General features: G+C 40.1%; 1 protein-coding gene across 2 annotated transcripts in view; it reads left to right on the top strand.

Annotated features, from left to right (window-relative positions):
• The window catches only part of AGFG2 (ArfGAP with FG repeats 2), a 64453-nt gene that overhangs the window by 21245 nt on the left and 17686 nt on the right, over positions 1 to 25522 (top strand). For both annotated transcript variants that reach the window (XM_069063269.1, XM_069063270.1), the window contains exons 3-6: positions 4767 to 4882; positions 6733 to 6880; positions 7488 to 7638; positions 18075 to 18200. In XM_069063269.1, the coding sequence (XP_068919370.1) occupies positions 4767 to 4882; positions 6733 to 6880; positions 7488 to 7638; positions 18075 to 18200 (541 nt within the window). The remainder of the gene's footprint in view (positions 1 to 4766; positions 4883 to 6732; positions 6881 to 7487; positions 7639 to 18074; positions 18201 to 25522) is intronic.

The following is a 25522-nucleotide window of genomic DNA, read 5'->3' as shown; positions in this document are numbered from 1 at the left end:
TCTTTGTGATTGACTAAATGAATGTACTTTCCAGGGGTGGAGTAGTACTTGGAAATTATTGAATTACACTTGGTGAATGCTGTATTTTGATTTTCTCTGTTCTTAATTTGTCACTGAATAAAATGGAGAGCCGCTATATTGGTATTTTGAACCTTGGAAGTTGCCTTTGCTTGGCATTACATTAAATGTTATAGGAATGTAAATTTTTAAGATCTTCCCTGCCCCTAGGCCCTTTGATAGCCTTAAGTGCACCTGGAGCCTGTGGTAGGAGGCATGTTTTTCAGGAGATACTTTGTGATTGGGAAGTGGGGTCAAGAGGGTTGTTATATTCTCTGAACTAGGAGAAGGCTATATAAACCTTGATGTAAGGCTTTGTTTTGGGGCTCACTTTGAGAAGTGTTGTGTGATTTGACCAGAGGAGACTCTGGGCAGCCGTTGAAAGAACCTAGAAAGAACCTACCCTCTCTGGTAACTGACTAGGTGTGGATGTAATGGTTAGACAGTTGGAGGCCTGTCTGCTTGAAATGTTTATCTGTCTTGTAACTTCTGCTTATAACCTGTCTGTATACTTTGAAGTTTGGGGTACTGACTTTTTCCCCTGAACCAGATAAATGATATGTTTGATTGATTAAAGCAATATTGTTAACCCATTTTGAGTTGCTTTCCTTTAGAAAAGCAGATCTAAGAACCTGTGTTTGTAGCTACCCTGGGGATGCTGGGGTGCTTGCTGCTACAGGATTGGAGCAGCCGGGGTTCACTCTGCCATCCTGGTCCCTGAAAGTCCAGATAGGGGCTTTTTAAATTTCCAGGCTGTGGGTTGGTAGTCCCAGGAGTAGCTGCTGCCACTGCCAGGGGCTCTGCATTTGACTCTTACCCAGCTCTGTCCAGTCCCAGCCCTGCAGTGATAGGCCTGGCAATGGCCCTTGGGGTTGGTAGGTCAACTTGCTGACCCGTTGATCAGGCCTCGTTAGGGTCTCTGCACTGACCCCATTGTCTTCCAGGCCTCTGTGCTGGCCCCCGACCTGATTTTGGTCTTAATGTAAGGGTTGAGCTCTGTGACACTTCTGGGCCTAACCTGTTGCTGCTTTCTTGAAGTATTGAGTGTTGTGTTATTCCAGGATCTCAGGGACAGGTGGGGAACCCACAGGCTTTTAGTGCTCCCAAAGTGGTCTGATCAGAGTAACAGATGATTGTTACCTCCCTTAGTCTGAGCTCTGCAGGTACTTGATTTCTTTGGCTTTGTGTAAGAATGGACTACTATGGGATTCCTGCCCTACAGATTCCTACCATCTGCAGGCTGGTCTAGATGCTTGAGGTGAGACCCTTATCTGAGTCACATTGCTGCTATTGGCTTCTGAACTGCCTTCTTTTTCCATACACTGTACTCAGGACCTCCCTTCCTGGGAACACAACCTTTATATGAAGGTCCCTTTCTTGATCTGCCCTATAAAATTGTCTGTGATCTATGATCCAGAAATGAGTGACAGGCAACAAAGCCGCCCGTTGACCTCTGTCCCATTTTTACCTGTTATAGGTCTGCAAGTGGTCCAATATGGGTCAGGTACCTCCTCTTGTGCTGATGCACAACATCTCTCTGGTTGCTGGAGTACCCTGCATGCTTCTAGACAAAATCCATTCCCAGTGTCCAAAGAACCTGTTTGCCTCCCTATGCTGAACTGTGCTGGACAAAGGTCTTACTATCACTTTTTCTGGATTTCATCAAGATTTTGGTCTGCATTTTCTAGATACATTTGGAGGAGTTTGCGGATGAGAATTCACCACACTGCTTTCTATTACTCCGATATCTTGGCTCTGCTCATATTTGAATAAATTTTGATACTGATAGGTGTTTTCTTTGGGGCTTTGAGGCAAGGCCATACTTTACCCTTTATTATTTTTTCACTGGATTTAGGGTATAATTGTGTTATTTGTTCATGTGTGTCCAGCAAATTATTGATGATATTGTTTATAGCTTGTCCATGACCTTATTAGAGGTGCATATGGGAAAGGAGATAAGTCTAAGTCCCTTTGTAGAGAAATTGTCAAACACTTAGTGTTTTCATAGACTGAACCTAGGAGGAGGGCTGTTTTTAAGTATTGGGGAAAAATCTTCATGAGGTTTGAGTTCTGCTTTTTTGGGCTTAGTGCTAATCCAAGTAATTTACTTTAGGTTAATTCATTGCCAAAAAAAGAAAAGAAAAAAGAAAAGAGTGACAGTGAAACATTTTAAAACATACTCGGAAGAGAGCAGGAGAAAGTTCAGAGGAGTACCCAGACAAGCAGGATAGTGCGAAGATTGCTGGACTTTCAAAGGAAAAAACAAAACAAACTGACTCAGTGTCATATACAGTCATTTTTCTGTTTTTTATTTATGGAAATTTTCACGTCTGATATTTGTCGAGTTCATAATAAAAAAGAAAATGAATTCATTATACATAAAACTGAATTCTGATGATGAGTATTATCCAAGGAGGCAGCCGTGGAAAGTGTACACCAGGTTTGGAGTCCAAGGACCAGGACTCACCTATTGGCTCTGTCACTGATGAAGGCATAAAAAGCTCTAATTCTCAGTTGAACAGTAGGAATTCAAAATATCATTTTTAAGCTTAAGAGGTTCTTTGTCCTAACTCTCCAAGACCTTGCTGATAACAAGAATGTAAAATAGTTCCAGGAAGGAAAGACAGCTGTCCTTTGTTTGATGTTCCTTTCCTTTGAAGATGCCCTCTTCTTGGCCCCTCTACAATCCATAAATTGTCTTAATTGATAACATTTTGTTCCCTTTTGGTGTACGTTATAAAACCCTCTTTATGAAACTTATTCTTGGGGAAGAGGTGTCTGTGTCTAAATTTCAGCCTCATTCTCTCTCTTTTGTAATTGCAGAATTAAAAAGATTCATTTATTCCTGAGCACAATTGTCTTGATTAGTAGAATTTTTTTTCCCATGACACCACTTAGCTCCTAAATGACATAACTTTTCTTGGCCTCAGTTTCCTCATCTGTTAAATAAAAGGATTGGATTAGGTGACCCCTTCAGAGATGATTGTAGTTTTGCCTTTATACAGGAAAATATACTTAATCTAGATGCCCCAGACTGAAGGTAATAGGCAAATTATGCTTGTACAACGTAAAATTTCTGGGCTTTTTTCTTTTTTTGGCCATTGGGGTCTGATAGACTGGCTTCTTAAAACCTGACCATTACTCACAAATACCCAACGATTAGATCAGAACTCTATTAAACTGGGAAATGGGTTAAAGGTCTGGCTAAACTGTCAATAAAAGCATTGAAAACCATCCCTCCAGGAGTTTTCTAGATTTCTCATAGAGATTATTTTTGTGGAACTTGATCCAACCAAGGATAGGTACTTTATTCAAGGCACAGCTGGGAAATGGCACCCTTTTGATACTCCATTCCTCTTTTAAAAAATACAGGAAAATTATTTTTTAAAAAAATCCAAAAAGCAAAAAAAACAAATTGAGAGTGAATACGTTGACAACTAATCACTGTAAAGAAGTACTAACTCATAAAATCTCCTGGAGATTTTTCTATATTTTCTTTGAGATTTAAGATTGCTGAATTAGATCTGCTACATAGTTCCAAAGAGATTGAAACATTAAAAAATCAAGGTAATATCAGCACATTGTCAGAAAAAACTGAAATATTTCTTTCTAGACTTTGTGTCTTCTCTTGTGCCTAGGCCAGTGTGCTATACATAGACTTAAAAAAAAATTTATCTTTATTTTCACGAACTTCTCACTGAAATTTAACACTTCAGTTGTTTTTTTCTTGGAGGGGGGGAGGGCAGGGCAATTGGGGTTAAGTGACTTGCCCAAGGTCACATGGTTAGTAAGTGTTAAGTGTCTGAGGCCACATTTGAACTCAGGTCCTCCTGACTCCAGGGCTGGCGCTCTATTCACTGTGCCACTTAGCTGCCCCTATACATAGACTTTTTTTTTTTATTAAAGCAATCGGGGTTAAGTAACTTGCTCAAGGTTACACGGCCAGTTATTTGTGGGTGTGGTGCTGAGTATCTGAGCCCGGATTTGATCCAGGTCATCCCGACACTGGAGCCAGTGCTCTTACTCGCTGAGCCACCTGGCCACCCCTAAGCAATTGGGGTTAAGTAACTTGCTCAAGGTTACACAGCCAGGTGTTTCTGGGTGGGTGCTAAGTGTCTGAGCCCGGGGATTCAATCTCCAGGTCTTCTCAACACTGGAGCTGGTGCTCTTACTCTCTGTGCTACCTGGCCGCCCCTATACATAGACTTTTAATAAATATTTGTTGAATTCAACTTTTTTCCAAAGTAAATTCCTCCTCCTTCCTCAAGTAAGCCCAATTGTGGATTGCTTGTTAGTGGTGTTTGTGTTCCTCAAACCTCATGAAGATTTTTCCCCATTACTTAATACACAGACCAGTGTGAGGGACTTGGATCTTAAGACAAGAGCCTCTGATCAGTCCCAAAACCACACACTTCTTAAAACTGTTGAGGGCATCATTATGTTGATAAATGTTCAACAGTTCTCTGGGGGGAAAATGTCTGCCTGACACACTTTTACATTTAATCTGTATCATTAATAGTTTTCTTCATGCTTTCTTAAGTCTAGACAATCAACAAAACAATAAATCAGGCTCTGCATCTGCTAATTTCCAAGGTGTAAATGCTCACACTGAAAATTTTTCAGAAGCATCTGGTTGGAGGTATGTGTTTTTTTACTCTAATCTGTTTTCTCCAGCACCTATGTTACCTGTCTGTCCTTTTGTACCACAGGTTTGCAGAAAGATCTGGCTGGGTCTCTTTGATGCACAAACCTCTTTAGCCCCAGACTCCAGGGACCCTCAAAAGGTGAAGGAGTTTCTTCAGGAGAAATATGAGAAGAAGCGATGGTAATCATGGAGGAGGGAGGAAACAGTTACATAGATTATGTGTGGTATATATTCCTCTTCTCTTTCCAGATATAAATTTGGCGCTTCTCTGGAAGCTTCAGTTAAATCTTTTTAGATTTAATCATAGCTAACTTCTGTCATAATGCTACAGAACCAGTCTTTGATGAAGGACAGTATTTCTTGTCCTTAGTCACTTATCACATACAATTGGTGTTCCTTAAGTTCAGTTAGCGAATGGATTAGTTAGAATGGTGGAAGCATTTAGGAGCAATGTGTGTTTATTCATAGCAAGTTGCTATCTTTTGTGGGGAGAGAGAAATTGGAGGCAGGAATTTTAGCAGGTGAAGTCTGAACTTTCAATATCTTAATCCCTTTTTATTAACTTCATTATTAACTAATGGTGTTAAGTTTAATGGTACTTACCCTGCCCCCTGCCTTGTAAATCATTAAGGGATATACTGACAAATTATTGTTTTGTTTTCTCAAAGAAGAAAAACATGTTATAACAGCAGTTCTTGGTTTTCTCTCCAAGGTGATGTTTTTTTTCTGTTTTGATTTCTAGTTGGAGGGTAAGTGGGAGAATGCAGATTAATTTGAATTAGGACAGTATTTTAGATGTGCTCTCTCTTCCAAGGGACTTAATCTTCTGGACAGTGCTTCTTAACCTGGGATCCAAACATTGATTTCAAGGGGTCTGTGAACTTGAATGAGGAAAGAAATTTACATCTTTATTTTTACTAACCTCTAATTGAAGTTAGCCTTTCCTTTAATTATGAATATAGGCAATAAACATTATTTTGAGAAAGGGATTATAGGCTTCTCCAGACTGCCAAAAAAGGTTAAGAACCTCTGTTCTTGGGGAAATGCTCTGGATTAGGAGATGTTATTAAAAGCAAAGTATATGCACAGAGGCAAAAGGGGATAATTAGATGTAGAAAGGATGAGAACTGGAGTGACAAATACAGAAATGCAGTTTGGAAGTCTGGGAATGATGATATGACAGAAACTCTACCTCTGGGAAAGAGGCATTAAGAATTAAAGGGGGATGGGTGGCTAGGTGTTGCAGTGAATAGAGCACCGGCCCTGGAGTCAGGAGGACCTGAGTTCAAATCCAGCCTCAGACCTTGACACTTAACTAGCTGTATGATCTTGGGCAAGACACTTAACCACAATTACCTTACCTTCCCTGCTCCAAAAAAAAAAGAAGAAGAATTAGAGGGGAAGATAGAAAAGGAAGTCCTTATAGGAAAAAGTTGGGGAATTTCCACATTGGCAAATATGGTAATATTTTTATCAGAATTGAAGTGTTTCATTTTAGGGTAGGGATATTAGAATGAAGAGGATGATGCTCATTATCAATATGTCCTTACTGTCCTGCAGATTTCTTCTCTAAAAGCCTTTCTATAGCAGATTCATGACCACTGTTAGACATGTTCTAGGTCACTGGTATCAAACTCTAATGAAAATAAAAAGGGAGGTCACTAATCTTTACCTAAGGATCCCTGCGGATTGCACATTGACTTGGTTTTAAGATGTAATATTACCTGTGTTCTATTGTATTTTTATTTATGTTGTTAAATATTTCCCAATTACATTTAAATCTGGTTTAGGCCTCACTTGGGGCTTCACTTGTGCAGGCTGCATATTTGATTCTGTTGTAAAGGACATCCTTGCATTGGTTGAGAGGTTGGACTAGACAATATCTAAATTCTCTTCCAACTCTGAAAACACCATGATTTGATTCAGATATTGTAATGTCTGCTTTCCTAGGAGTTGAAGGAGCACACAAACTGGGGATACTATAAGGTGTTACTCCTTCTTGTTCCACTTAGACTGTTTGTTCCTTGAAGGTATGTCCCCCCAGACCAAGTCAAGGGGCCATCCTACACCAAAAGCAGCACCTCTACCCCTACCCAAGATTCTACTCCAGATGTAAAGCCCCTGAGGACACTTCTTGGGGACCCTGTGCCCTCTGTGGCCATCTCTAGCACTAGCCAGGTAAGTGTCAGATATAAAAGCTTAATTTGTAGAGGGAAAGAAGATAGAGATCTATGTTTCAGTCTTTGAATCCTGTAGATTGATTGACAAGACAATAGAGCAGAACCTTTACCATGAACTGTGCTTGTGTCACTGTCTGCTAAAAAATATCCCTGGATCTTACTCTTTAAAAACAAAAAGGAATAAGCTAGCAGGAAGTAGAGGAAAGTCAGAGCAGACTTAGTGATTTACATTTGGTGGGAGCCATAGAAGGGCCTTTGAGTTGGGGAAACTTCTTCAGCAACTTGGGAAAAGTAGAAATCTGGTTGATAATAGCCACAGTTAGAATTGAATACTGTGTTATTTGCTGATAATATTTCACTGAGGCTATTGCCTTTCCTATGTAAGCCCTAGCCTAAGATCCTGTGAGTTTAGAAACTGGAATGTTTCTGTCTTACTTCCTGGAATTTTACATCCTGTCTTACTCCCTGGAATTTTCGTAGTACAGAGACCACATGATTTCCAGTGCATCTTTCTCTCTGAGCTAGAACAATACAAAGTTAGAGGAAGTCCTGGGAGCTTTTTAGGATTCTTGGCTCCATAATTATGATAATTCATTCCTCCCTAGTCTGTCCCTCAGGCACGGCTCTCCCAACATCCCTGTCCTCAACCATCCTCCCTACCTGCAGTCAAGAAAGCTAGCACTGACCTTCTGGCTGACATTGGTGGAGACCCTTTTGCTGCTCCCCAGCCAGCATCGAACTTTGCTGTCTTTGGAGGTAAGTTGGGTCCAGACTTTAAAAAACAAAAACAATTTCATGTATTCAAAACACATCAGGACTAGTAGAACCCATTCCTTTGGGTTAACTTGCATTTTATTTGATCTTGGAATTAATTGGGGGTGGAGGGGAAGAAGGACATTATAGTAATTTTATATTGGTTACTGGAAGAGGTTGCGAAGGAAAAAAAGTGGTCATAACACTAAGACCTTGGGTTGAGGCACAAAATAAATTGGGGGGAAGGCACTAAATGAAAGCAGGAGGAATCCCAGAGTTTCCTCTTAAACTTCTGAAAATAATCTTTGCTGTTTTATTCTACTTCTGTCCTCTCTGGCTTTGCAAATGGTTTGGAGGAGGGATGAGGAGGCTGCTGTCCCATTGCATTGACCAGTGGAGGCTGAAGAGTATCATCTGCCTCTCTACCTTGCTCCATAGCCACCCATCTGATTCTTTTTTTTTTTTTTAAGCAATGGGTTAAGTAACTTGCCCAAGGTTACATGGCCAGTTTTTTGTGTGGGTGTTAAGTATCTGAGGCCGGAACCAGTCCTGGGTCCTCCTGACTCTGGAGCCGGTGCTCTTACTCACCGTGCCACCTGGCCACCCCAACCACCCATCTGATTCTATTGAATCCTGGTTCCATACCTTATAAAAAACATTCTGAATCTGATTAAGGTTTTGGTGGGTGGTATGATATGAGTCTGACTTATAGTGGTAGGCAGTGAGGTTCCAAATGACATAGAAGGACCAAACTCATAAAGATGAACTGGATCCGATGAAATCTTATAGAGATCAATGTGAAATTCTGCACTTGTGCTAAAAAATTCAGCCTTATCAGAAAAATCATGACCACGTGGCATTTTCAGTGAACATTATCTGGGAATTTTAGTGAATCATAAGCTCAAAGTGAGTCAACACTGTGACACGACAGTCCAGAAGCTAATACTGTTGTAGGATTCGTAATGCCCAGGAGGGAGAGGATAGGATACTAGGAACAGGAGCCCTCTGGACTCTGCCTTCCCATCCAGGGTGAATTAATCCCTGAAACCTTGGAACTTGACCTAAATTTAAGCTCTTCTGAATTGTAGGGGGTTAGTCCTCCATAAATCTAGCCAGCCCAAGACCTAGTTTCATCATTTTTTTTTTTGAAGCAATTGGGGTTAAGTAACTTGCTCAAGGTTGTAAGGCCACTTATTTTGGGTGTGGTGCTAAGTATCTGAGCCTGGATTCGATCCCCAGGTCAGCCCGACACTGGGGCCGGTGCTCTTACTCACTGTGCTACCTGGCCACCCCACCTAGCTTCATCTTACTAATACACCAGGGCCCCGACTACCTTTCCCTCACTCCCCTCAGTCCATTTTCTATCCCCAATTTTTGCCTTTTGCTTTGGGAATAATAATCAGTTCAGCATTGCCATTACTGCTGAAAGGGGCATAGTAATCTTGTGCTGTTGTTCTCTTCACAATCCCTGTAATTTTGAGTTGAAGAATGCCTAGACCAGGCCTGGGGAACCTGCAGCCTTGAAGCCATATGTGGTCTTCTAGGTCCTGTGGCCTTTTGACTGAGTCCAGGTTTTGCAGAACAAATCCTTTTATTAAGGGGATTTGTTCTGTGAAGTTTGAATTCAGTCAAAGGGCCACACTTGAGGACCTACAGGGCACCATGTGGCCTTGAAGCTGCAGGTTCCCCACCCCTGGTCTAGACCTAAGCTCCCATTCCTAGCCAACACTCCTCACTCTCTTACTTTTTTCCTAGGTCCCTCTACAATTTTATACTTCCTATCCATTGTGCCTTGTAGAACCTGGTTTCTCTTTTTAGCAGATTACATTTGAGATTATATTTTCCTCTCACAGTCCTTCCATCTCCTGGCCATCAGAGAAATCTTTCTCTCCACAATGGCACAGCACTCCTGACCACCCTTATCCAGTTGTACCATCCCTCATCCTCATTGACGTGGTGGACTAGGAGGGGGAGAAGACATGCTTTTACTTCTCATTTACATGTCATTTTCCTTAACCACCTTCATTCACCTACTACTCCTCCTCTGAGATTCACTTCATCCAAAATAACCACCCAGATCCTGGTTATTGATGGGCTGTCAGGTCATTTTTTTCTCCTTTGTAGTGAAATTCAGCATCCACTTCAGTCTATTCCACATGACCTTAGCGCCTGTGCTATCTTCCTATCTCTCTCTTCCCTTTCATATCCAGACTCTTGAGAGAAATCTTTCTATACTCCTTACCTCTTCTTTCTTCCCTCCCACTCATTTCTCAACTCCTTGCAGTATCACTTTTCCCTCTACAATTAAAACTACAATCTCCAAGGTCTCCAATCACTTTACTGTTAAATCCAATGGCATTTTCTAGGTCCTCATCTTTCTTAAACTCCCTGTCGTGTCCAGTGCTGTTGACCACCCTCTCTTCTCTTTCTCTTATCCCTGGGTTTTCATGATGCTACTTAGTCATAGTTTTCCTTCTATCTGACAGATCATTCATTCTTTCTTTTGCAATTTAATTATGTTCTGCCTACTATGTGTGGGTGTACCTCACGGCTTTGTTCTAGACCCCTTTCTTCTTTCCTCATACCCTATCTCTTGGTGATCTCTTTAGCTCCCATGGTTTCCCAGCTGTTATCTCTGTGCAGAGCATTTCCAAATCTACACATCCATTCCTCTTCTCTCTTCAGAGTGCCTGTCTTGCTTCTCTAGTGGCTTACGTGACATAACCAGCTGGATAAGTATCTCAAGCTCAACATGTCTTCAATGGAACTCATTATCTTTCTCTTTAAATCCATTTCCTCTTAACTTCCCTATCTCTGTCAAAAGAAACACAATTCTTTTAGTCACTCAAGTTTTCAACCTTGAAGTTATGTGCTCAGTGTTTCTTTCTTCATCAGTCCGTTTTTCTCAGCTCAAACCATAGCCATCCTACTCCAGGCCTTCATCACATCTTGCTTGAACAGTAGACTTCTCCTAATGGATCTTCCAAAAATGGATCTAATGTGTCTTCCATGCAGTTGCCAAAATTATATAACTAAAGTACAGAAATAAACATGACAATTTTATGCCCAGGAAGCTGTGTTTCCCCATTGCCTTAGGATAAATTACAAACTGTTTGGCATTTAAGTTCCAATCTGCCTGTCTTTCCAGGTTTATTATACTTTGTTCCCCAACATGTTCTCTATGCATCGGTCAAACTAGGTTACTTAGTATTCCCTATACAAGAGATTCCATTTCCTGCCTCCATACCTTTACAAAGGCTTTCTTTCCCTATCTGGAATGCTTTCCCTTCTCACCTCCATCTCTTTGAATCCTGGGTCTCCTTCAAGACTTAGCTCAGGTGCCACCTCCTAGAAGAGGTTTTTCCCGACTTTCATAGTTGTTTAAGAATCCCCTCCTCCCTCATTGTTTGTGTAGCCTGTGTTTATGGAAACATTGTGTTCCTCACTAGAGTATGAGGACCTTGAGAGAAGTAGAGGTAGCAGTTCTTGACCTGCTTTGTTGTCCTAGACCCCTTGGGCAATCTGAAGTCTGTACACTACTTCCAGGAATAATGTTTTTAAATATGTAAAATAAAATAGAATTAAAAGGAAATCAATTATACTAAAATGCAGTTAACTACAATTTTTCTAAAATTCTCAAATGGTTCATCATTAGAAAATCAACATAATCATATTAAAAAATAAAAATATCGGGAGCCAGGATGGTGGCATAGAAGCAGGAAAACTCCCTGTGCTCCCCCCATAACCACCTCAAATAACTATAAAAAATGACTCTAAACAAACTTTAGGGCTACAGAACTCATAAAGTGATAGACAGAAACAAACCTCCCTCTGAAGACAGGCCAGCAGGAAGGGTCTATCACAACACTCTGGGAGCAGAGCCCAGCCCCACATGAACCTACAGTTTTAGCCCGAGGGCGGCCCAACCAGGCTTGGTTAGAGGGATATCAGAAGAGTAGATTACCAGCAGCTGTGACGGTTTCCAGAATTATCAACCCATAGAAGCCAAAGACAAAGTGAGAGGTCAGTGTAGACTCTGTGGGAACAGGGAGTGTGAGAGTGTGGTCTGGCCTCTGCCCCCCAAGAGAGAAGCAGCTGAGGCATGGTGGCTGCTGTGTGGCTACTTCAGAGCTTCTGGCCTGCAGATTGTAGGGGCACCAAGCAACCATCCTGAGGGGTAATCACTCTTGCCTTAACCTGCTTGGATCTGGATTGCTATCTAGGGTGGAGGTCCTGGGGTGTGTGACCAGGTGCCAGAGCCAGTAGAGGCTTCAGAGAGGGTAGCCAACTAATAGCTTCAGCAGCTAAGAAAACCCCAGTGATTTGGGACAAAGCTCTTCTCTCTGGAAGCAGAGTTCTACTGTGGCAAAAAGCTCAAATCAAGTAATTGAGTGGCAACATGAGCAAGCAAAGGAAGCAAAGCAAGCACAGCAACTCGACTCTAGATTCCTTTTTTTGGAGACAAAAAGGATCAAAGCATGGAATGGGAGGAAGACAGCGAAGTCAGAACTCCTATACCAAAAGCTTCCAAGAAAAATATGAACTGATTACAGGCCATAGAGGAACTTAAGAAGGATTCTGAAAACCAAGTAAGAGAAGTGGAGGAAAAATTGGGAAGAGAAATGAGAATGATGCAAGAAAATCATGAAAGGAGAGTCAACAACCTGACTGAAGAAAATAACACCTTAAAAAAAAGACTAACTCAAATGGCAAAAGAGACTCAAAAGGCCAATGAGGAGAAGAATGCCTTAAAAAGCCAAATTTACCTGATGGAAAAAGAATCTCAAAAGCTCACTGAAGAGAATAAATCCTTCAGAATTAGATTGGGGCAAGTGGAAGTTAGTGACTTTGTGAGAAATCAAGATACTATTAAACAGATACAAACAAATGAAAAAATAGAAGGCAATGTGAAATATCTCACTGGAAAAAACACTGACCTAGAAAGCAGATCCAGGAGAGATAATTTTAAAATTATTGGACTACCTGAAAGCCATGATCAAAAAAAGAACCTAGAAAGTATCCTTCAAGAAATTCTCAAGGAAAATTGCCCTGATACTTTAGAACCTCAGGGCAAAATAGATGTTGAAAGAATCTACTGATCACCTCTTGAAAAAGATCCCCAAAAGAAAACTCCTAGGAATATTGTAGCCAGGTTCCAGAGTTCCCAGATCAAGGAGAAAATATTACAAGCAGCCAAGAAGAAACAATTTGAATATTGTGGAAACATAATCAGGATAACATGGGACCTGGCAGCTTCTACATTGAGGGATCGAAGGGCTTTGAATATGATATTCTGGAGGTCAAAGCAGCTGGAATTAAAACCAAGAATCACCTACCCAGAAAAAGTGAGTATCGTGTTTCAGGGAAAAATATGGTCATTCAGTGAAATAGAGGACTTTCAAGCATTCTTGATGAAAAAACCAGAGTTGAATAGAAAACTTGACATTCAGATACAAGAAGCGTGAGAAAGTAAACAGGGAAAAGAAATCATAAGGAACTTATCAAAGTTGAACTGTTTACATTCCTACATGGAAAAACAATAATTGTAACTCATGAGACTTTTCTCAGTATGAGGATAGTTGAAGGGAATATATATGTCTATACAGGAGGGTATATGGGCGTATGAATACATATGTGTATATATGTATACAGGTATACATAGACAGAGGGCACAGGACCAATTGAATAAGAAGGGATGATACTTAAAAGGTGAAATTGAGAGGTGAGAGAGGAATATAATGAGAGGAGATGGGAAGAGACAGAATGGGGTAAATTATCTTATATAGAAGAGGTAAGGGAAAACTTACAATGAAGGGGAAGAACAGGAAGGCAAAAGGGAATGGGTCAGCCTTACTCTCATTGAATTTGGCTTAGGGAGGAAATGATATACACACTAAATAGGGTATCTCACCATACAGGAGAATAGGGGGGGAAGAGAATGAGAAGGGGGATGATGGAGGGGAGGGCAGGTTGGGGGGAGGGAAGTTAGAAGCACACACTTTTGAAAAGGGACAGGGTCAAAGTAGAGAACAGAACAAGTGGGGGGCAGGATAGGATGGAGGGAAATATAGTCAGTCTTTCACAATATATCTACTATGGAAATGTTTTGCGTAGCTACACGTGTACAACCAATATTGAATTGCCTGGCTTCACAGTAAGGGTGGGTGATGAGGGAAGAAGGAAAAGAATCTGGAATTCAAAGTTTTAAAATCAAATGTTTAAAACGTGTATATATATATATAATTTTTTTAACATGCAACTGGGAAATAAGATATACAGGCACTGGGGCTTAGAGATCCATCTTGCCCTACTGAAATTCGGAGGGGGGATGAGAGAGGATATAGGAGAGAGCAGATTGGGGGAGGGAGTATACAGTGGGATTGCTGTGTTGGGGTGGTGGGTAAGGGAAAGACGAAGAGAAAATTTATAACTCAAAATCTTGTGGAAATGTATTATGTAAACTAAAAATAAACATAAAATTTAATTTTTAAAAATGTAATTATTATTATTAAATTTGTTCTGCTTGGCCTCATTCAAAATGCAGAACTAGGAGCAGTGATTGGAAGTTTCAGGAAGGTGCCATGAGAGATAAAATGTCTTTATTTTTTAAATTAAATTTATTTTTAGTTTTCAACATTCATTTCCATAAGATTTTGAGTTACAAATTTTCTCCCTGTTTTGCCCCTACCCGCCATCTCAAGATAGAAAGCATACTGAATACCCCTTCCCCCAATCTGCTCTCTCTTATATCCTACCCCATCCCCCCTCTAACTTTCTAGTAGGGCAGGAGGGATTTCTATACCCCAGTGCCTGTATATCTTATTTCCCACTTGCATGTAAAACACAATATTTTTTAACATTTATTTTTAAAACTTTGATTTCCAGATTCTTTCCCTTCTTCTCTCCTTACCCACCCCAACTGAGAAGATAAGCAATTCAATATAGGTTGTACATGTGTAGTTACACAAAACATTTCCATAGTAGTTATATTGTGAAAGACAATATTTCCCTCTATCCTATCCCACCGCCCACTTATTCTATTTTCTACTTTGACCCTGTCCCTTTTCAAAAGTATGTGCTTCTAACTACCCTTTCCCCCAGTCTGCTCTCCCTTCTGTCATCCCCCCTCTTATCCTCTTCCCCCCTACTCTCCTATAGGGTAAGATACTCAAATGAGTGTATATGTTATTCCTTCCTTAAGCGAAATTCAGTGAGAGTAAGGTTGACTCATTGCCTTTCACCTTCCTCCTCATCCCTTCCAATTTTTCTTGCCTTTTTTATATGAGATAATTTACTCTATTCTATCTTACCCTTTCTCCTTCTCTCATTATATTCCTCTCTCACCTCTTAATTTTATTTTTTAAATATCATCCCTTCCTACTCAACTGATCTTGTGCCCTCTGTCTATATATACATGTATACACACATGCCCATATGTATTTGTACACACATACATAAATACATATTTATATACACGTATATATTCCTTTCAACTATCCTCATACTGCGAAAAGTCTCATTAGTTACAATTATCGTTTTTCCATGTAGGAATGTAAATAGTTCAACTTTAATAAGTTCCTTATGATTTCTTTTTCCTATTTACCTTCTCATGTTTCTCTTGCTTCTTGTATTTGAAAGTCAGATTCCTGTTCAGCTCTGTTTTTTTCATCAAGAATACTTGAACATCCTCTGTTTCATTGAATGACCACATTTTCCCCTGAAGCATTATGCTCAGTTTTGCTGGGTAGGTGATTCTTGGTTTGTCAAGCCCTTTGATCCCTTAATGTAGAAGCTGCTAGATCTTATGTTATCCTGATTGTGTTTCTACAATACTCAAATTGTTTATTCCTGACAGCTTGTAATATTTTTTCCTTTACCTAGGAAATCTGAAATTTGGCTATGATGTTCCTAGGAATTTTCTTTTGGGGATCTTTTTCAAGAGGCAATTGGTGAATTCTTCCAGTTTTTATTTTGCTCTCTGTTTCTAAAATATCAGGGCAATTTTCTTTGAGAATTTCTTGAAGAATGAGTTCTAGGCTCTTTTTTTGATCATGGCTTTAGGTAGTCCAATAATCTTAAAATCATCTCTCCTGGATCTATTTTCCAGGTCAGTGGTTTTTCCAATTTTCACATTGCCTTCTATTTTTTTTTTCATCTGTTTTGATCTGTTTTATAGTATCTTGATTTCTCATAAAGTCATTAACTTCCATTTGCTCCAATCTAATTTTGAAGAAATCATTCTCTTCAGTGAGTTTTTGAAATTCCTTTTCCATCTGGCCAATTTTACTTTTTAAGGCATTCTTCTCCTCTTTGGCTTTTTGGGCCTCTTTTGCCATTTGAGTTAGTCTATTTTTTAAGCTGTTATTTTCTTCAGTATTTTTGGGGGGGTTGTCTATAGCAGGCTGTTGACTCACTTTTCATGATTTTCTTGCATCATTCTCATTTCTCTTCCCAATTTTTCCTCCACTTCTTTTACTTGATTTTCAGAATCCTTCTTGAGCTCCTCTATGGCCTGTAACTTGTTCATATTTTTCTTGAAAGCTTTTGATGCACGAGTTTTGACTTGTTGACTTCTTCTGGTTCCATGTTTTGATCCTTTTTGTCCCCAAAAAAGGATTCTATGGTCTGATTTTTTTTCCTCTGCTTGCTCATTTTGCCAGCCAATTACTTGACTTTTCAACTCTTTCCCATGGTAGAACTCTGCTTCCACAGTGGAGAGAGCTTTGTCCCAAATCACTGGGGTTTTCACAAATGTTGTCAGAGATCTTAGGAGTGTGCAGTCTCTACAGCCACCACAAGCTCTGGTACACTGGCCACACACCCCAGGACCACCACCCAAGACAGCAACCCAGATCCAAGCAGGTCAAAGCAATGATTGCCTGGCTCCTCTGTATTCTGCAGTCCAGGAGCTCCTAAGGCAGCCACACAGCAGCAACTGCCGCACCTCTGCCACCTCTTGCCCAGGGAGCAGGGGCCAGACCACGCTGTTCCGTCACCCAGTTCCAACAGAGTTCCCCCACTGACCTTTTACTTTCTCTTTGGCATTTATGGGTTAAGAAATCTGGAAACCACCACAGCTGCCCATGATTCACTCTCCTGAAGTCTGCTCTGGCTGGTTGGGGCTGCTGGTCAGGGCCACCCCGGGTCTGGGACCACGCGGCTCATGCAGGACTGCGCTTGGCTCACAGCTTGGTGTGATAGACCCTATCGGCCTGCCAGCCCGCCTTCGGCAGGAGATTTGTTACTCTCTGTCACTTTGTGGGTTCTGTAAAATTTGTTTAGAGTCATATTTTACGGGTATCGGAGGTGGTTGGAGTGGGAGCTCAGACAATTTCCTGCTTTTACTCTGCCATCTTGGCTCCACCCCTGAGAGAAAACTTCTTAATAGTTAGAGCTGTACATAAATGTAATGGGGGGAAGTAGTTTCCCTTTGTTGAAGAAAAAAAGTGGTAATTCTGCATTCTGAATCTTAGTCTACCAGAAACAATTTTATTCTATTTCATAGTAATCCAGTTTTCAAACATTTCTAGTGTTATAGAGATGTCAAACTTGGCATACCCCCCATCCTCCATGCCCTTAAACACATCACTTCCTTCTGCACATGGCCTTGGACAAATACCCCAAGATGATCAGATTATATTTATGAGAATCCTGAAGACAAAAGTCTCAGCATGTTAAAATACAGTTTGGGGTTAACATTTATAGCAGTAGTCATTTAATCTTCAACTAGAATGGCTCAATTCTCACCTTAACCCCTTCCCTTAAGGCTGGTAAGGGTCCTCTTGATATTAGTATCATAATCTTTTCTGAACCAGATAATCATTATTCAGGGTACTTTCCTGAAAGTTTCACAGGCCAGGCCAGGCCAGTCATTTCTGGGGTTGAGGAGGGCAAGGACTTTAGAGAATTTTAATCCATTTCTTTAAGAAAGTTGTGTTTTGTTTTTGATCTAACCCATCCTAAGATAACAGATCTGGAAAGAGTTTTTATATTGGAAAAAATATGTATTTTTGTATTTCTAGAGAAACTGGGGAAAAAAAAGCTTTTTAATATGCATCTAAACCCTCTCCAAACAAAGGCTGGATGACTATGTTTGGAAGTTGGTTTAAAGTGGGTTCTGTGTTAGGCAGGGGTTAAACTACATTGATTCCTCCAGAGCTCCTTTTGCCTGTGAAATTGATTATGATTCTATGAAGAAGTGGAGCTCAGAAAACTTGGGCCCCTTTAAAGTGTCCCTTTCTGTCTACGTATGCCTGGGTATGTCCATTCTCAGGATTGTGGGTCTTTGAGAGCATTTATTTCAGCTGCCTTATTTTGCAATTGAGGAAAGCAAAGCCTAGATATAAGAGAGCTGTGTGGTAAAGCAGAAATCCTTTAAGCAGTGCTTTCTAGCTCTAGTCCTGCCTGGTGTGTAACCTCTCTACTCACTCCACTTACAGGCCAGGGGACTTCCCATGGAGGCTTTGCCAACTTTGATGCCTTTGGAAGCAGCCCTTTCTCCTCTACAATTGGATGTATCCCTCCAGCTGGCCAGGCTTTGTTCCAGACCCAGCCAACACCCATAGGTAACTGGGGTTCATTGTTTTTCTTTCCCCTCCTTGCCCATCTTTCCTCATTTTCCCTACGTTCTCATTTCATCACTATGCTCAAAACTTGGGTAGAGGATTTTTAGAATTGAGCTTAATTTAAAAGACTAGTGAGTTGATAATGGCTGGTCTTCTCAAAGGAAAAAGACTCAACTATTTTCTTTTTCCACTGACGTCCAAAGGGAAAGAGCAACACTGCAATAGGAGGGACAAAAGCTGAATTCAGCCAGGACGCCATTTCTGACAGACCAGGCCTCATGAGATCAAGCCTTGGCATAGTTTATTTCTCTCTGGATATCTCTACATTATTTTGGGAGTGGCTAGGGGTAGATAGGAGCTCAGCCCAGAAAAGGGGGATCATTCCCCAAAAATTATCTCTATAGAGAATAGGTATCAGAGATTCAGAATAAAGGCTCCCTCATTGTCGTCCAGGCCATTCTCCTCATTTTGTGGGTGAAGAAAGAAGGAGCCTATGTGGGTAAATGTCTCACCCAGGATCATTTATAGGTATCAAAAGGCAGGCCTGACATTTGACCTCAGAAGGTCTCTGCCCTCCCCCTCACTCTCTCCCTGTGTAGTGACTGGCTTGAGGTATTTAAATATTGAGCCCCAGAATTGATAGGTTTCTTGTTTGACAGCAGGCAAGTGCTAGATTGACTGCTTTTCTCCATTGATTTTCTTTCACTCTTTCCTCTTCCCTCCCTATTGCTAGCCAGTCAGATGCTTACTGGAAGTTACAGCTTTGGTAAGTTTTCCTTTCTCTGAGCCAAAGGACAGAAATGGACTTACTCATATTTAAAGAACCCCATATTAGATCTTTTAAGCACTCATAGAAGAGGAAGTTAAAGTCTAGAGAGGGTTTTTTTAATTTGATAGTTTCCCCTCCTTACATGTAAAAATAATTTTTAACATTTTTTTTAATTTTAGTTTCATATTCTCTCCCAACCTTCCATCCTTCCTCTTTCTGCTTCTTCTCCTTTCACCTCTTCCCACTGCCATTGAGAAGACAAGCAATTTGATATAGGTTATACATGTGAAGTCATAGAAAACATATTTCCATATTAGTCATGTTGTGAAAGAACATACAAAAACACCCAAGAAAGTTAAAGAAAAAGTATACTTTGATCTGCATTCATATTCCATCAGTTCTTTTTCTAGAGGTGGATAGCATTTGTCATCCTAAGTCCTTCAGAATTGTCTTAGATCATTGTATTACTGAGAATAGCTAAATCATTCACAGTTGATAATCCTACAATATTGCTGTTGGTGTATACATTGTTCACCTGGTTCTGTTCATTTTACTTTTCATGTAAGTCTCTCCAGGTTTTTCCAAGAGCATCCTGTTTGTCATTTATTATGGCACAATAGCATTCCATTGCAGTCATACAACAAATTGTTCGGCCATTCCCCAATTGATAGATATCCCCACAATTTCCAATTCTTTGCCACCACTAAAAGAATTTCCATAAATAATTTTTTTGCTATCTTTTTTTCCCAAATGCTTTATTAACTTATGATTTACATCCATTTGCGTCAGATTTTGAGTTACAAATTTTCTCTCTGTTTTTCCCCTACCCACCGCCCCAAAATAGCAGTCCCACAGGATATCCCCTCCTCCAATCTGCTCTCTCCCATATTTTCGACTTTTCCAGTGGATCTCTATGCCGCAGTGCCTGTATATCTTATTTCCCAATTACATGAAAATAGTATTAATAATAGCATATATATATATATATATTTGAATATTTGATTTTAAAACTTTGAATTCCAGATTCATTCCCTTCCTCCCTTGTCACCCACCCTTACTGGGAAGATAAGTAGTTCAGTATAGGATGTACATGTGTGGCTAATGCAAAACAATAACATAGTAGATATATTGTAAAAGACTGACTATATTTCCCTCCCTCCTATCCCACCTCCCACTTGTTCTATTCTCTGCTTTGATCCTGTCCCTTTTCAAAAGTAGGTGCTTCCAACTTCCCTCCCCCCCAGCCTGCCCTCCCTTCCATCATCCCCCCTCTCATCCCCTTCCCCCCTACTCTCCTGGAGGGTGAGATGCCCTATTTAGTGTGTATGTCATTCCCTCCCCAAGCCAAATTCAATGGGAATAAGGTTGACCCATTCCCTTTTGCTTTCCTATTCTTCCCCTCCATTGTAACCATTTTCCCTTGCCTCTTCTATATGAGATAGTTTACCCCATTCTGTCTCTCCCCATCTCCTCTCATTATATTCCTCTCTCACCTCTTAATTTCACCTTTTAAGTATCATCCCTTCCTGTTAAATTGGTCCTGTGCCCTCTATCTATGTATACCTGTAAGTATATATACACACATTCACATATGTATTCATTTGCCCATATACCCTCATATATAGACGTATATTCCCTTCAACTACTGAGAAAAGTTTTATAAGTTACAATTATTGTTTTTCCATGTAGGAATGTTAATAGTTCAACTTTGATGAGTTCCTTATGATTTCTTTTCCATGTAGGAATGTTAATAGTTCAACTTTGATGAGTTCCTTATGATTTCTTTTCCCTGTTTACCTTCTCATGCTTCTTGTATCTGAATGTCAAATTTTCTATTTAACTCTGTTTTTTTCAGCAAGAATGCTTGAAAGTATTCTATTCCACTGAATGACCATATTTTCCCCTGAAACATGATACTCAGTTTTGCTGGGTAGGTGACTCTTGGTTTTAATCCCAGCTCCTTCGACCTCCGGAATATCACATTCCAAGCCTTTCGATCCCTCAGTGTAGAAGCTGCTAGATCCTAGGTTATCCTGATTGTGTTTCCACAATATTCAAATTGTTTCTTCCTGGCTGCTTGTAATATTCTCTCCTTAATCTGGGAATTCTGGAACCTGGCTATAATATTCCTAGGAGTTTTCTTTTTGGGATCTTTTTCAGGAGGTGATTGGTAGATTCTTTCAACCTCTATTTTGCCCTCTGGTTCTAAAACTTCAGGGCAGTTTTCTTTGAGAATTTCCTGGAGGATGATTTCTAGGTTCTTACTTTGAACATGGCTTTCAGGTAGTCCAATAATTTTTAAATTATCTCTCCTGGATCTATTTTCCAGGTCAGTAGTTTTTCCCATGAGATATTTCACATTGCCTTCTATTCTTTCATTTGTTTGGATCTGTTTGACAGCATCTTGATTTCTCATAAAGTCATTAGCTTCCATTTGCTCCAGTGTAATTCTGAAGCAATGATTCTCCTCATTGAGCTTTTGAGATTCTTTTCCCATCTGGCAAATTTGGCTTTTTAAGGCATTCTTCTCATTGCCTTTTTGAGCCTCTTTTGCCATTTGAGTCTGTTTTTTAAGGTGTTATTTTCCTCAGTCAGGCTGTTGACTTTCATAATTTTCTTGCATTGTTCTCATTTCTCTTCCCAATTTTTCTTCCACTTCTCTTATCTGCTTCTTAATGTCCTCTATGGCCTGTAACCAGCTCATATTTTCCTTTGAAGCTTTTGGTGCAGGAGTTCTGACTTCACTATCTTCCTCCTGTTCCATGCTTTGCCCCTTTTTGTCCCCAAAATAGGAGTCTAATGTTAGAATCTTCTGTCTGCTTTGTTTCCTTTGCCTGGTCATATCGCCCCTCAGTCACTTGACCCCTGGGCTTTTTGCCACAGTAGGACTCTGCCACCAGACAGGGGAGCTTTTGTCCCAAACGCTGGGTTTTCTCAGTTGCCGGAAGTATTAGATGGGTGCCCTCTCTGAGGTCTCCACACGCTCTGGCAAGCTGGACACATACCCCAGGACCTCCACCCTAGACTGCAATCCAGATCCAAGAAGGTTAAAGCAAGAGAAATTACCCCCAGACTGGTGCTTGGTCCTCCTACACTCTTTAGGCCAGGAGCTGAAGCTGCCATGTGGCGCTGGCTGGCTGTGCCGGCATCTTAGCGGCTTCTCTCCCTGGGGGCAAAAGCCATGCACTCCTACTTACTGGGTCCCGAAGTACAGACTGCACTGACCTCTCACTTTGCCCTTCACATCTATGTGTTGATAAATCTGCAAATGGCCACAGCTGCTGCCGATCTGGAGTGCCTCTGGCTAAAGCCTCGTGGTGGGGCTGGGCTCGGCTCCCAGACCCCTGAGCTGGCCGATTCCTGCTGGCCTGCCAGGCTGTTCTCAGTGGGAGGTTAGCTTCTCTGTGTCATTTTGTGGGTTCTGCAGCTCCAAAATTTGTTTAGAGTCCCCTTTTTACATGGATTGGGGAAGGTGGAAGCAGGAGCCTTGGGGAGGTCCTGCTTCTACTCCGCCATCTTGGCTCCGCCCCTCCATAAATATTTTTTAAAATCAAAGTTCTTTTCCTTTTTGTTTTTTTCATCTCTTTGGGATAGTAATGGTATTGTTTGGCCAAAGGGTATGCATGATTTTATAGCTTTTTTGGCATAGTTCCAAATTTGCTCTACAGAATGATTGAATCAGTATAGCACTTCACCAACAGTGTATGAGTGTCTCCGTTTTCCCGCATCCCCTCCAACATTTGTCATTTTCCTTTTCTATTATATTAGCCAATCTTGGTAGAATTGTTTTAATTTGCATTTCTCTAACCAATAGTGATTTAGAGCATTTTTTCTTTTTACTATAGCTTTGATTACTTTAACTGAAAACTGCCGGTTCACATCCTTTGAGTATTTTTCAATTGAGAAATGACTCTTATTTCTATAAATTCTATTCAGTTTGATTCTCCTGTCTCTGTGTATATCTATATCTGTATATCTGTAGATATAAATATAGATAGATAAATATAGACAGATAGATACATATGAGAAATGGGGTTTTTATTAGAGAAACTTGCTGTAAATTTTTTTTTCAGTTATGATTGCTGTGTATTTCACTCCATCCTATTTTTCCCATTTATCCTACTCTCTTCTCTCCTTTCACCCTATCGATTCTCAAAAGTGTTTTGCTTCTGTCTTTTACCTCACCTAATCCTCCCTCCCTTTTATCAGCCTTCCCCTCCTTCTATTATCCCCTTCCTCTCCTATTTTCTTGTATGCTAAGATAGATTTCTGTACCCAACTAAGTGTGTATGTTATTCCCTCTTTGAGACAATTCCAGTGATAGTAAGTTTCAAGTGCTCCTTTTACCCTCTCCCTTAATTCCCCTCCACTGTAAAAGCTTTCGTGCCTCTTTTATGTCAGATAACTTAGCCCACTTTACCTCTTCCTTTCCCATTCTTCCAGTGCATTCCCTTTCTCACCCCTTAATTTTATTTTTTTAGATAATTGTCCCTTGATACTCAGTTCATACCCAGGTCCTATATGTATATAATCCTTCTGTCTGCTTTAATTATGGGAAAGTTTTTAAGAGTTACAAGTATCATTTTCCCATGTAGGAATGTAAACAGTTTTTAACCTTATTGAATCCCTTATTATTTCTCTTTCCTGTTTGTCTTTTTTATGCTTCTCCTGAGTCTTATATTTTTGAAAGTTAAATTTTCTATTTAGCTCTGGGCTTTTCATTAGGAATGCTTGAAAGTCTTCTGTTTCATTGAATGTCCATTTTCTCAGACCCTGAAGGATTATACTCAGCTTTTCTTGTAGGTGATTCTTGGTTGTAATCCTAGCTCTTTTGCCTTCTGGTATACCATATTCTACTCTCTACTCCTTTAATGTAGAAACTACTATGTTATGTTATTCTGTGACTCCACAGTGTTTGAATTGTTTCTTTTTGGCTGCTACAATATTTTCTCCTTCATCTGAGAACTCTGGAAAATGGCTATTATATTTCTGAGAGTTTTCATTTTGTAATCTCTTTTAAGAGGTTATTGGTGGATTCTTTCGATTTCTGTTTTACCCTTCTGGTTCTAGAATATCAGAACAGTTTTCCTTGATAATTTCTTGAAAGATGATGTCTAGGCTCTTTTTTTTGATCATGGCTTTCGGGTAGTTCAATAATTCTTAAATTGTCTCTCCTCAATCTATTTTCCCCTTCCTTGATCTATTTTCCAGGTCAGTTGTTTTTCCTATGAGATATTTCACATTTTCTTCTACTTTTTTTTCATTCTTTTGATTGTTTATATTGTTTGATGTCTCATAGTCATTAGCTTCCACTTGCCCAATTCTAATTTTTAAGGAATTATTTTCTTCCGTGAGCTTTTGTACTTCCTTTTTCATCTAACCAATTCTCTGTTTTAAGGAGTTGTTGTCAGTGAATTTTTGTTCCTCTTTTTCCATTTGGCCAGTTCTTCTTTTCAAGGTATTCTTTTCATTGGATTTTTGTGCCACTTTTGCCATATGACCTATACTGTTTTTTTTTTTAATTTACTTTTCGTTTGTAACATTCAGTCCCACAATCCCTTGATTTCCAAATTCCCCCAACCCCCCCCCCCACTCTGGTCCCCTCCATGGAGGCATGCAATCAGATATAGGTTCTATATATACCTTCACATTAAATATTAGTCAAGTTGTAAAGAAGAATTATAATCAATGGAGCAAACAATGAGAAAAAATGAACGAAACAAAACACAAAAGAGAGAAAACAAGTAGTTTGCTTCAGTCTGCATTCAGCCTCTGCAGCTCTTTCTCTGGATGTGGATATCCCTTTCCATCATGAGTCTTTTGGAGTTGTCTTATAACCTTGCATTACTGAGAGAGGCCCAGTCTATCAAAGTTATATACTGGTTTTTTAAGGTGTTATTTTCTCCAATATTTTTTGTGCCTCCTTTACCAAGCTGTTGACTTTTTTCATAATTTTTTTTTGCATCACTCATTTCTTTTCCCAATTTTTTCTCTGTCTCTTTTACTTGATTTTTATAATCCTTTTTGAGCTCTTCCATGGCCTGAGACCAATTCATATTTTTCCTTTGAAGCTTTTGATGTTGCAATTTGATTTTGTTATTTGTGTTTTGATCTTCCCTGTCACCACAGTAAACTTTGTATAATTAGGATCTTTTTCTGCTGTTTGCTCATTTTTTTCAGCCAATTTAAAATGAAAAATCAATATTCTTAACTTTGGCAACGTAGGGCTCTGCTTCCAGAGTGGGGGGCACTGTCTCAAGCATCATGTGTTTTGTGTAGCTGTTTTCAGAGATAATTCTGGGGACCTGCAAATTTTCACTTCTTCCAGACTGTTATGATATAGGGAGGTGTGTTTACTTTACTTTTCTCCCAGGCTATTCTCTGGTCTGCAATTGACCATGAGTACTCTTTTCTGCCCTGGGACTGTGAGCAGGGTGCCAACTCTCCTTAAGCTCTGGTTTACTAGTACTCCTCTTTGCCCTGGGACTGAGACCCCGGATTTTGATCCAGATCCAAGTATGGGCAGCACAGTAGAGTCCTGCCCCTGGTGCTT

This window comes from Petaurus breviceps, unplaced genomic scaffold (assembly GCF_028583685.1).
Source record: "Petaurus breviceps papuanus isolate PSGF00001 unplaced genomic scaffold, PetGlider_PUasm1.0 90537, whole genome shotgun sequence".
Lineage (NCBI taxonomy): Eukaryota > Metazoa > Chordata > Mammalia > Diprotodontia > Petauridae > Petaurus > Petaurus breviceps.
This window is presented reverse-complemented; position numbering and strand designations above follow the sequence as displayed.